The sequence below is a fragment of the Brachyhypopomus gauderio genome, chromosome 14 (assembly GCF_052324685.1).
Source record: "Brachyhypopomus gauderio isolate BG-103 chromosome 14, BGAUD_0.2, whole genome shotgun sequence".
NCBI lineage: Eukaryota > Metazoa > Chordata > Actinopteri > Gymnotiformes > Hypopomidae > Brachyhypopomus > Brachyhypopomus gauderio.
Genome location: NC_135224.1, coordinates 20,327,412 through 20,339,911, shown reverse-complemented (window position 1 = coordinate 20,339,911; position 12,500 = coordinate 20,327,412). Strand labels below are relative to the sequence as shown.

General features: G+C 47.9%; 1 protein-coding gene across 2 annotated transcripts in view; it reads right to left on the bottom strand.

The window, feature by feature from the left end:
* The window catches only part of clstn2a (calsyntenin 2a), a 176,847-nt gene that overhangs the window by 12,276 nt on the left and 152,071 nt on the right, over positions 1 to 12,500 (bottom strand). For both annotated transcript variants that reach the window (XM_076972389.1, XM_076972390.1), the window contains exons 9-11: positions 4,393 to 4,555; positions 2,633 to 2,799; positions 2,228 to 2,376 (exon numbers count right to left, since the gene is read on the bottom strand). In XM_076972389.1, coding sequence (XP_076828504.1) covers positions 2,228 to 2,376; positions 2,633 to 2,799; positions 4,393 to 4,555 — 479 coding nt within the window. The remainder of the gene's footprint in view (positions 1 to 2,227; positions 2,377 to 2,632; positions 2,800 to 4,392; positions 4,556 to 12,500) is intronic.

The window sequence follows — 12,500 nt, the reverse complement described above, 5'->3', positions numbered from 1 at the left end:
TGTAGTGGTGTATTGTGTGCGGTGGTGTATTGTGTGTAGTGGTGTATTGTGTGTGGTGGTGTATTGTGTGTAGTGGTGTATTGTGTGTAGTGGTGTATTGTGTGTGTGGTGATGTATTGTGTGTAGTGGTGTATTGTGTGTAGTGGTGTATTGTGTGTGGTGGTGTATTGTGTGTGGTGGTGTATTGTGTGTGGTGGTGTATTGTGTGTGCGGTGGTGTATTGTGTGTGGTGGTGTATTGTGTGTAGTGGTGTATTGTGTGTGGTGGTGTATTGTGTGTAGTGGTGTATTGTGTGTAGTGGTGTATTGTGTGTGTGGTGATGTATTGTGTGTAGTGGTGTATTGTGTATGGTGGTGTATTGTGTGTAGTGGTGTATTGTGTGTGGTGGTGTATTGTGTGTGGTGGTGTATTGTGTGTGGTGGTGTATTGTGCGTAGTGGTGTATTGTGTGTGGTGGTGTATTGTGTGTAGTGGTGTATTGTGTGTGGTGGTGTATTGTGTGTGGTGGTGTATTGTGCGTAGTGGTGTATTGTGTGTAGTGGTGTATTGTGTGTAGTGGTGTATTGTGTGTGGTGGTGTATTGTGTGTGCGGTGGTGTATTGTGTGTGGTGGTGTATTGTGTGTAGTGCAGTATTGTGTCTCTCTGATCCCATATCCCATATCCCTGCTTTACCAGTGTTTACCAGAACCCCACCCAGACACACATTTCCACATGCAGGTACACACACACAGAGAATGCAAACGCACGTATACACACACACACACACACACACACACACATAAAAACAAACACACAAAGACACACACATATAGACAAACACATGCACACACTCAAAAGTGGACTGCAAAGTGACACTCTGTGTACTTGTAAGTCTCATCTTTCTGAGCACCACTGAAGCTCTCTCTGTATTATTCTCCCTTTCTCCCGTTCCCTCTCTCTCTCTCTCTCTCTCTCTCCTTTTCTCTCTCTCCAGCTCGCTCCTTCTCTCTCTCTCCCTCTCTCTTTCTCCCTCTCACTCTCCTTCTCTCTCCCTTTCTGTCTCCCTCTCTCTCTCCCTCTCTTTCTTCTCTCTCTCCCTCTTTCTCTCCCCTTTGCTCTCTCACCATCTCTCTCCCCCCTCCCTCTTCCTCCCTCTCTCTCTCTGTCTCTCTCTCCCTCTCTCTCTCCCCGCCCTCTATATTTAGTGGTCAGAATGGCTACGAGACGAAATGCCATCAGTAACCTTGACAACATTGTCTCATCCACACTCTGTGTGGTATTGATTAGACTGCACCGTGTCCCTTCAATATTCTCAATGGAGAAAAATCTATTCTTCTTTCTTCTGTACTGTAATTAATACCATTCCTTTTGCTCACACCCAGTAAACAAACGGGATTTGTGTTCCTTTCAGGAGGTGAGTCACAGCAAACATGCTTAAGTTACCCAGTAATAGTATCTATTAGAATGGCCTACCGTAAAACACATTTTGCCTGCACACGAATCGGCTCTATTTTCTGGCTGATTGGGAAGGTAATTGCCAAGTGTGACTGAAGCGCTAGAAGCTCGTGCTGTTTGTCTGATTTGTAAAACATATGGATTTGCAATGCAGCGTTCTTGTTAGATGAGCAGCGGAGCATAATTGAAGCCATCGGAAAAGCACATAGCAGTCTAAGACTCGTCCAGACAATGACCAGACAAAACACCCTTAACTGCCTCTGTCTCACTAAAAGGGATTTTGTGTGTGTGTGTGTGTGTGTGTGTGTGTGTGTGTGTATAAATTATGTCATTTCAATGTGAACGTCAGATGTGCAGAGTTGGTTAAGCACTTTGCAGGTTCTGAGACCAGAATTTACACGGTGGTTGTAGTTGGGTGTGGTTTGGGTGTGATTTGGGCATGGCGTGGGTGTGGTTAGGGCATGGCATGGGTGTAGTTTGTGTGTGGTTCGGGTGTAGTTCGGGTGTGGTTTGGGTGTAGTTTGTGTGTGGTTCAGGTGTAGTTTGGGTGTGGTTTAGGTATAGTTTGTGCGTGGTTCGGGTGGAGTTTGGGTGTGGTTCAGGTGTAGTTTGGGTGTAGTTTGGGCATGGCCCTGCTGCTGCCCTTTCTTTGCTATGGCTTCAGTTCAGAGAGCACAAGGAACACAACTCCAGATCGAGACATGCAGGAAGGCGGTTGTAGCAGGTGGAGCAGCAGGTGGTGCAGGTGGAGCAGCAGGTGGAGCAGGTGGAGCACCTGTGCTGCGGTACTCACTGCACAGCGGTGGTCACCCGCAGACGGCGCTGGCCCGGGGTGGGGAACTGGCGTGAGTTGATGTAGGAGACCTTCCCCATGGCTGTGTGGACCCTCTCTAGATCCTCCCCCTCCATCACCAACACAGACTGGGCTGGGTTGAAGTGGAACTGAGGAGAGAAAGAGAGAGAGAGAGAGAGAGAGAGAGAGAGAGAGAGAGAGAGAGAGAGAGAGAGAGAGAATGAGGAAAAGTGTTAGAGGGAGGGAGAGTGTTAAAAGATATCATCAGTGTGAAGTGAGCTTAGAATTTGTGTGCTGTCCATTGAAAGGCTTTGGCATGTGTGTGTGTGTGCGTGTGTGTGTGTGTGTGTGTGTGTGTGTGTGTGTGTGTGTGTGTGTGTGTGTGTGTGAATGTGTGTTGTTCACCTTGATGCCTCTTCCCAGACTCTCCAGAGAGTTGATGTCTAGCCCCTCCTTGCACGCTTGCAGACACGAGATGACCTTCTGCGTCTCGATCTTCCCGGGACGTATGGTCAGACCCGACAGACTCCCCCGGAAGTACTGTGTGAAGCGCGGTGTCGTCACCTCTCCGCCTGCGACGCACGCACACATTCCCAACAGCGGTCCGTCAATCGGGGGTTTGTCCAATGACGGGCATCTTCCCCTGATATCTTGGACATTAAGTGTTGGCTACAGGACGTGTGGATAAAAGCCCTGTCTCCATTTTAACAGTGTCTGTTCATCCAGCCTTTGCCTGACGGGCTGCCAGGACCTTAAGAGCCGTAATGGCTCCCGCCGTAGCTCGCGCTGTCACTCGGAGACACGTGGCAGGCGCGTCCCGCTCTTTCCTGCCGCACTTAATTGCCTATGATTTTAAAATTATTCCCCCGACAGATGTCATCAATTAAATGTTCTGTAGCAGTGGGCGGAGCGCGGGCGCCTTCGTCCGTGTCTTTCCTCCGTATAAAAGGAGGACATTACGGGGACAGCTGACATCAGTTACCGTGCCTACCGTGTTCTGCAGCTACAGCGCATTTCTGCCGCCGAACTGCTAAAAACGGCTACGTGGCTTGATCTGAAAAGCAATTTGTCACGTAAGCTAGTACTTTCCAAGGAAATAACCTGGCTCAGAAATAGCTTAACAAGCAGGCACTCGGCACTTGGTTATAACATGGTAACACCCCTGCAATAAAGTCTTACCGCACGCCTCGGTAGCCGTTAGCTTAGCGGCAGGTTTGCGCTAATCTTCTTTGGTGTGTGTTGGAGACAACAGCCATCGGAGCCCGTTACTGTCTCACACAGCGATAAGGATCTCAATTTGCCCACCCTGAAAGTCCACAGCCCACAGCCTCCATTACGAGGCAGCTAGCCGCCTCGTCCCTGATTGTGCCAGGGGAGAAGAGTGCGAGCTGAAAAGCCAATCGGTCCTGCTAATAGCCTGAAGAGTTATCAGTGGCGGCTTAGTGGGGCTTAGGCCAGATTCATTGGCTTGTAATAGCAAGCACACTCTTCTGTTCACAGTCGTTTAATCCCCAAGCTGGGTCTTCCCTCCCAATCACCCCGTCTGCCCCAGAGGGTGTGAGCATTGGGGATGGTGGGGGGTAGGTGGGGGTCAGTAATCAGCATAAATGAGAGGAAATCCAAAATCCGGACAAGCAAACAGAAGCTTGGCCGGTCAGTCTTCCGTGGCAGGGTCATCGACTCGTTGCTGAATGAAACTCGTTAAATGGTTCACGGCGTGAATTCAAACCGTCACTGGCTTCTCGTGAGCGATGAAAGAGACAAGGCTACATTTCCCCAGCCTGGACCGCTTCAATTAACGGAAAAAATAATCTGCCCGTGTTTCCGCAGGCCAAACAACTACTTCTTTCACGACACCCCTCCTTTCATTTCAAAGCATGTAAATGTCTGTATCTCTTCACCCTTTCTTAAGTATGTTAGCTATTTCATCACTTCTCTGAAAGTGGAGCTCTGGAAAGGGGCCAATTTCACAAGTATCTTTTATTACAGTAATGGATTTGTAGGGCTTCCTCTCCTGTCTCTCTGGAGCTGCCCTTTTGTTCTGATCTCAAATCATTTTTGCCTTTCCTTTGATAAATCGCTCAAGGTAGGATTAGCGAAGCAAAAACTGATTCCAGGTCAGTGTGACGGACCTCTACATGCTTTCATATCCTCCGTGTCCTCACCTTGCCAACAGGCGCCGACAGTCAGCTGCACATCGATCTGGGAGGGGTGAATGGGCCAATCGTCTGTCACCAGGTAAGGTTCATAGGTCACTCCGTCGACAAAGAGCGTCACGGCGGGGAACTCCACGTTGATTACGTAGTAATGCCACTCTTTATCACATATCTGTTGGACGGAGAAGACTCGTACTCAATACCGTTCACTGAGCGCACACCTAACGTCTTATTTGCAGTGTTTCGGCCAGGGTCCGTCAACCCAGTTATCCTGGATCGAGTCAAGCGTGTCACGGCTTTGATCCAGAGTGTGTGGTTTCCGCCCCACCGTCTAAGGCAGGAGAGTGGACGAATCATTGATTCGTTTGCATGGTGTCAATAACAGATGCGATTCAGTGATGCACTATTTTATGGTATCAATAAAAGACATGATTCAGCTCAATTTGTGTTCATTAGCCCAGTTCCTAATCATTTGTCATCTGAGGGATAATAAAGTGCAATTCTAATGAGACACTCATTAAAGGGGGAAAAGATTTATGAGTCTAAGAAACATCAAACTGATTTGTAAATCAATTAAAAAAACTCTTCCTCCTCTCTCTCTACCTCCCACTGAGTCATTATCCCTGGAGGGGTTTATAGAGTCATAGTTAACATCTCACTGATTGCCTAATCTCACCCTCTGCTGTTACTGTTGCTAACTGAGACAACTGATTCAGTGGAAGAACTCACATTCAGCAACATGGAGCTGGTTTGCCAGGTTAGTCAAATATATCCAAATTCATCAGTACTGGCTGCTCTTGTGGATTTTTTTATTAACATAATTTTCAGTAAGATGCATTTTGAAAAAAAGAAGATTACACAAAAATGTAAAGCAAGCTATTAATAACACAACAACAATACAAACCTCGAGCCAATAGCCATTTTTCATGTGAGCAACTTTTGGGGTGCATCGATAGGTATGAAGTAAAGAACTGCAGCATAGTACAACTTACACACACACACACACACACACACACCCAATCTCATGTGCTACCGAGGAGAGCAAAACTCATCTTGAGGACTCTTAATGTCCAGACACCTCTGTGCTTGGGCATTCATCTCTCAGGATCTCAGGAGAGGAGCACTAGTGACCTCCCTCGAATCTCCACCTCCCCATCTCCATCTCTCCATCTCTGGGGAGACGTCTCACTCAGCACCTATCTCTGAGGAAGCGCTCGCACGATCTCATGCTCCTCTCTCAGGCTCCTCTCCCCTTTGTGTTGGTCTCTCTGGAGTCTCTAACCTCCGTCTCCCCTCTGACGCTCCTGTGAATCTCTGGAGTCTCTCGTCTCACCTCCGTCTACCCTCTGACTCTCCTGTGAATCTCTCTGGCTACATGTCAGTCTTTCACTTTATCCAGAAATGAGCACTGAAGAAAAACTCTTCTGGATGGGAGTCGCGATGACCTCAAAAACATCTTTCAAACTTCACTCAACTGAAGAATAAAAGAACTCTAAGTGGATGTTAATGGCGTGAGAAAATCCAAAACATTCAGTTAGAATAATTAATCCCAGGGTATGGGACAGAATGCCAAAAAAGTAAAAAAAAAAAAAAAAAAAGTGTTGAAATGAATAGCCTACACAATGCATAAAAATGTTAATTATAAAATAATTGCAATTAGGTCATGCATTCAGCAGTCCTAAGGAAACCATGCAGATTATATCTATAAGATATAATAAATGGTTATGAGCTTCAGAGTTAAAAATAAAAATTTGGTGGTTTAGAGGTTATGTTTCCATAACGGTTAAACCACCACATTTTTAAGGCTTAACCGGTGTTTTTAGCGTCACATTTCCCCCCACGTTGCAGTTGTCTGGGCGAAATGAAAACGCTGTGAGCTGTAACTTCTTCTCTCGAAAGCTGTGACGCGTTTCTCCACCTGTTCCACGCGCCCGCGTCACTCTCGCGAGCTCCCATTACACGGCTGTTGAGAAACAAGGGCTCGCGCGGGCGTGTGCGCGTGCTGTCGGTAATGAAAAACACACGAGACATTAATCTCGGCTTGACGGACGGTGACTTCGGCTGGTCAAAGACACGACGTCGCGCACGGGCGAGTCACGCGCGCCTGCCACACGCGGCCTCGCTGGCTCGCGCTCACTCGCTCGCCTTCTCTTTCCACGCGCCTTCTTTGCGGCGCAACATTTTTAATCAGTTCTCTTGTCAGCAAATTGCTTTGTTTGACCTTCAAGCAAACAAACGCAGTGGGAACACGAATCAAATCCAGAGCTACACATCTCTTCCTACTTGCTCGAGCATTATTTTGTCATGTCGCTGCAGGAAAAAATATAGCTCACGGCGCGTGACTGCAGGTGCCTGTTTCTTTATGTATTAATGTGTGTTCGGAAAGTTCCCCTGGACAGATGACAACGAAGCCCCAGCCTTTTTTCTTCTTAGATAACATTTATTTAATGTGTTTTTAGCATGACAGCATTTGTAAAGCTGACCATGTCTTATACATAACAGTGTTATTCATTCAGATAGACACCACACACACACACACACACACACACACACACACACACAGTCACAAACCTGTAGAAAATTGAAAGGAATAATTGGTTTCTCCTGAAATACGTTAGGCTATTGCATTTAATCACAAAGATGTGAAAATGTTTGATTGTGATTTGATTATGGCCTTGATTAGACTGAAGATAAGTCTAAATTTAGGGCTAGATTAATGCGTTCCATCATCTACTACTTGGGCGGCCCCGCAGGAGAACTGATAATATCTCGAAGGAGTGAGCCAGAATAAAACAGAATGAAATTTTTAGATATCTCTCATAAAGGATTAAGATTAAAAAAAATGAACAGACCTATAAGGCTTACAGCCCGCTGAAAGGAAAAGTGCAGAAAAGCTCAGAGTGATTTGGAAACCAGGGACTTTTATTTTGGCGGGTGGGAGAGGGCTCGGCGAGCCTGTACTTCCTTATCTGAAGTGCCGCATTCTGATTATCAGACCTGATTCCAATTTGGGGAAACTGAAGCTCTCACTTCCTCTTCGTTCTTCGTTCTGGGCTAAGTCTGTGTTTGTGAGGTGCAAACACTTTCACCGCAGACACCTGTGTTAGGTGCAGATACCTTATTTTGAAAGCTGTGATGAAACAGTAATGGCATCATACATTTTTTCAAGAGTTCTTTGTTCTGACTTTGATTAAAGCATCAGATGCAGAGCCTCATTGCATCAGACACCACTCCACACTGCATCAGACACCACTCCACACTGCATCAGACACCACACCACACTGCATCAGACACCACTCCACACTGCATCAGACACCACACCACACTGCATCAGACACCACACCACACTGCATCAGACACCACGCCACACCGCATCAGACACCACACCACTCTGCATCAGACACCACTCCACACTGCATCAGACACCACACCACACTGCATCACACACCACAACACACCGCATCAGACACCACTCCACACCGCATCAGACACCACTCCACACTGCATCAGACACCACACCACACTGCATCACACACCACAACACACCGCATCAGACACCACACCACACTGCACACACTGCATCAGACACCACGCCACACTGCATCAGACACCACACCACACTGTATCAGACACCACACCACACTGCATCAGACACCACACCACTCTGCATCAGACACCACTCCACACTGCATCAGACACCACACCACACTGCATCACACACCACAACACACCGCATCAGACACCACTCCACACCGCATCAGACACCACTCCACACTGCATCAGACACCACACCACACTGCATCAGACACCACGCCACACTGCATCAGACACCATACCACACTGCATCAGACACCACACCACACTGCACACACTGCATCAGACACCAAGCCACACTGCATCAGACACCACTCCACACTGCATCAGACACCACACCACACTGCATCAGACACCACAACACACAGCATCAGACACCACTCCACACTGCATCAGACACTGCACCTCACTGTACACACTGCATCAGACACCACGGCTCAATCAGACACCGCGCCTCACTCCATCAGACACAGTGCGTTAAGTCTTGGCCTTCGGTCTGTGATGTCTGTGAGACACGTGGGACGTGAATGTACTGACGAACTAGAGGCAAAAGAAAACAAAGACAGAAGTGGAGGGACGAAACGACTCTCGGCTCGATCTGATAGGCAGAGCTGGCGACGGCCCTGGGACTGCTGACTGGAGTTGGCCACTGGAGCGTGGGATTGGCTGAGGATTTGTAAGTGGCAGCTGATATATGGACAAGTAATGGGCCAGACTGTACCATCGGCTTGGGGGGCGGGGGTGGGGGGGGTTGGTGGTGATATAATCATAAGCAATCAACTCTGGAGGTATGTGCAAAGGGAGGAGGTCTATCAGCACCCTCTCTCTCTCTCTCTCTCTCTCTCTCTCTCTCTCTCTCTCCAGACTCCTCTTCTCATCCTGCAGAGCTGCAAAGTGATTTAACACAAAGCGTTAAGCGGCGTTCAATTCAAATGAAGACCCCCCCGAGCACATGATTGGAATTCGGAAACAATTCAGTGGGGGTTATTAAATTTTAAGGCTGGCCTCAGCAGGAAAGGTAATACACAGCAAATGGAAATCTCTAGAAAAAATAAAAACGGCAGTGGGGATGGAGAAGTCGTGAGGGGTTTCTGTAATTTGCTCTAGAATGTATGCTGAGTTTGGATGCCAAATAACACTGGAAACACATTTCAGAGAAACGGGCTTCTAAAGAACTTTGAGGTAAGTGAGATGCCGAGTCAACAGTCCTGAAGCTCTTTCTTCCTGCTCTATTTGTAATCATCACCTGGAGTTATTCGCATAATGAAATGACTTCCAGTGTCCAGCAAAGTTCTGGAAAGGGGTGTCACTAAAAATGACGAGAACACTTTTCACACTTTTAGCGTTTGTGTAGAAAGTAGTTTTAGTGGCGTCCTCCCTTGAGAGTTCTTCACAGAACATTTCTATTGACATTTTAGGGAGTCGAGGACCTGCAGAAATCGTATATCATGATACTTCTGTGGACGACATAATACTTCCATGTAATACGTAATACTTCAACTATGAGAGACTGAGGAAAACACAAACTCATCCCAGCTTTCAACGTCAGGACGCAGCCAGAGAGTTACAGCATGAAAAACCGAAGAGAGTCTCTGATAATGTATTTGATCTTCACATGTTTGAAAGCTATATTACATGAATATCGGCGAAAAAAAGCAACTAACAGTCCTTGACTCGGTGCTCGAAACCTGATACTATTTTGCAGCTTTTCCCCCCGTGCGGTTACAGCATGAGCGAGAGATGAGAATGTAGTCACCAGGGCACCTGAAACAGGAGAGGGCAGATGTTAAATGTGGGCGTGGCCTGCTATATGTCCATAGAACACAGCTGGCTCGACCAGCACAGGAAGGTGGGCGGGAGTGGGCGGGACTTGTTGCCCTGGGGTGGTCTGGTGGGTGTGGCTCTGCTTGGTGGGTGTGGTCACGAGTACTCGGACTGCGTGTCTGGTGGGTGTGGGTGGAATTCCTTGTCCTGCCATGGGTCTGGTGGGTGTGGCTCTGCTTGGCAGGTGTGTGTGTGTGTGTGTGTGTGGTTGTGCATGTATGTCTGTGTGTGCAACAACGCGAAAATGAAAGAACTAACTGGAAATGATTTAATAGATGTAAAGTCAAAGTCTAATTTATTTATATAGCGCTTTTTACAACACATGTTGTCACATAGCAGCTTTACAATCGCAGATGTATCACAGAAGAGTCACACACATATACACACACACACACACACACACACACACACACACACACACACACACACACACACACACACACACACACACACACACACACACACACACACACTCACACACACACACACACAAAGGTCCAACCAGGACATGACACTCTTTAAACCTCACACATTGAACACAAGGAAGCAGATGCATTTGATTGGACGGCCGGGGCTTGAAGGCTAATGTCCTTGGTGTTATGTCGAGACGTTAAGACTGTCACAATAGCTGAGCAGTCCCACAGGGCTGTTTAATGAAGAGGCCTGCATTCTGTACACACACACACACACACACACACACACACACACACACACACACACACACACTGAGAATGCTTGGTCATTAGGATGCCAATAATCACAGTCTTAGGACAGTTTGTTCACTTCATTACTCTTGGAAGGGAAATTGGATATGTTTGTACAGTATTGCAAGGTGTGTGTGTGTGTGTGTGTGTGTGTGTCTGTATGTGTTTGGCTGTGTGTGTGTGTGTGTGTGTGTGTGTGTGTGTGTGTGTGTGTGTGTGTGTGTGTGTGTGTGTGTGCGCATGTGTGTACATGCATGCATGTGTGTGTGTGTGTGTGTGTGTGTGTGTGTGTGTGTGTGTGTGTGTATATGTGTCTTTTTGTGTGAGCTATCTTGTGGGTGTTTTCTTTTCGTCATTGTGCAAACAATGTAATGAGACAATAAAATACTGTCCTAATGAGTCTGGGACCTTCCGCAGACGCAGCCCTACTTACCATGCAGCCCTGCTACACGGCCACACTGTCTCTCTCCTAGTTTCTCTCCATCTCTCTACGTCTCTCTACATTTCTCTACGTCTCTCTCCTAGTCTCTCTTCATCTCGCTACGTCTCCCTACGTCTCTCTACAATTCTCTCTGTCTCTCTGTCAGTGGCGCAAAAAGGGGGTATGCAGCGTATGCGACGCATAGGGGCGCTGCACTAGAGGGGGCGCCAAATAGATGGGATATAATACTTAATTTGTGTCCATCTTACGTCCCCGTCCCCGTCCCCGTCCCCCCCGGTCAACAAATTTCGTTCGGGGGGGCGCCGATAGTATGTTTGCATACACCTCAGAAAGTAAGTAATTGCACCCCTGCTCTCTGTTTCTCTCTCCATCTCTCTCTGTCTGTCTCTGTCTCTCTCCATCTCTCTACGTCTCTCTCCGCCTCTCTACGTCTCTCTCTGTCTCTTTACGTCTCTCTCCGTCTCTCTCCGTCTCTCTCTGTCTCTCTCTGTCTCTCTCCGTCTCTCTCTGTCTCTCTTCGTCTCTCTCAGTCTCTCTCTGTCTCTCTCCGTCTCTCTCCGTCTCTCTCTGTCTCTCTCCACCTCTCCCTGTACCTCCTGTGTAAGTACACACACACAACAATGCACCCACAGGGATGATGTATGTACTGATTGATTGATTGATTGATTGAAATATTGATTGATAAGGTCAGATAAGGTGTTGTGGTTACGGCTAACAAAGACAAAGACACAGACAGTGCAAAAGAGAATTTAAACTTCTGTCTCCACAAAACACAGACTACCAGTGTAAGGATGTCACTGGTACCAGTGTAAAGACATTCAAAACACAGACTACCAGTGTAAGGATGTCACTGGTACCAGTGTAAAGACATTCAAAACACAGACTACCAGTGTAAGGATGTCACTGGTACCAGTGTAAAGACATTCAAAACACAGACTACCAGTGTAAGGATGTCCATTACATAAACCACTGGTTCTGTGGTAAAATGACTGAAGGGTCAAAGGTCAAAGGGACTCCCTGGAGCAGAAGTGTGTTACATCTGGGAATCTGATGTGTGTGATGTTTCACCCACTCCCCGTCCATCCTCACACCACACCCCACACTCCCCATTCACCCTCACACCACACCCCACACTCCCCATCCACCCTCACACCACATCCCACACTCCCCATCCACCCTCACACCACACCCCACACTCCCCATTCACCCCCACACCACACCCCACACTCCCCATTCACCCCACACCACACCCCACACTCCCCATTCACCCCCACACCAAACCCCACACTCCCCATTCACCCCCACACCAAACCCCACACTCCCCATTCACCCCCACACCACACCCCACACTCCCCATTCACCCCCACACCACACCCCACACTCCCCATTCACCCTCACACCACACCCCACACTCCCCATTCACCCTCACACCAAACCCCACATTCCCCATTCACCCTCACACCAAACCCCACACTCCCCATTCACCCCCACACCACACCCCACACTCCCCATTCACCCTCACACCACACCCCACACTCCCCATTCACCCCCAC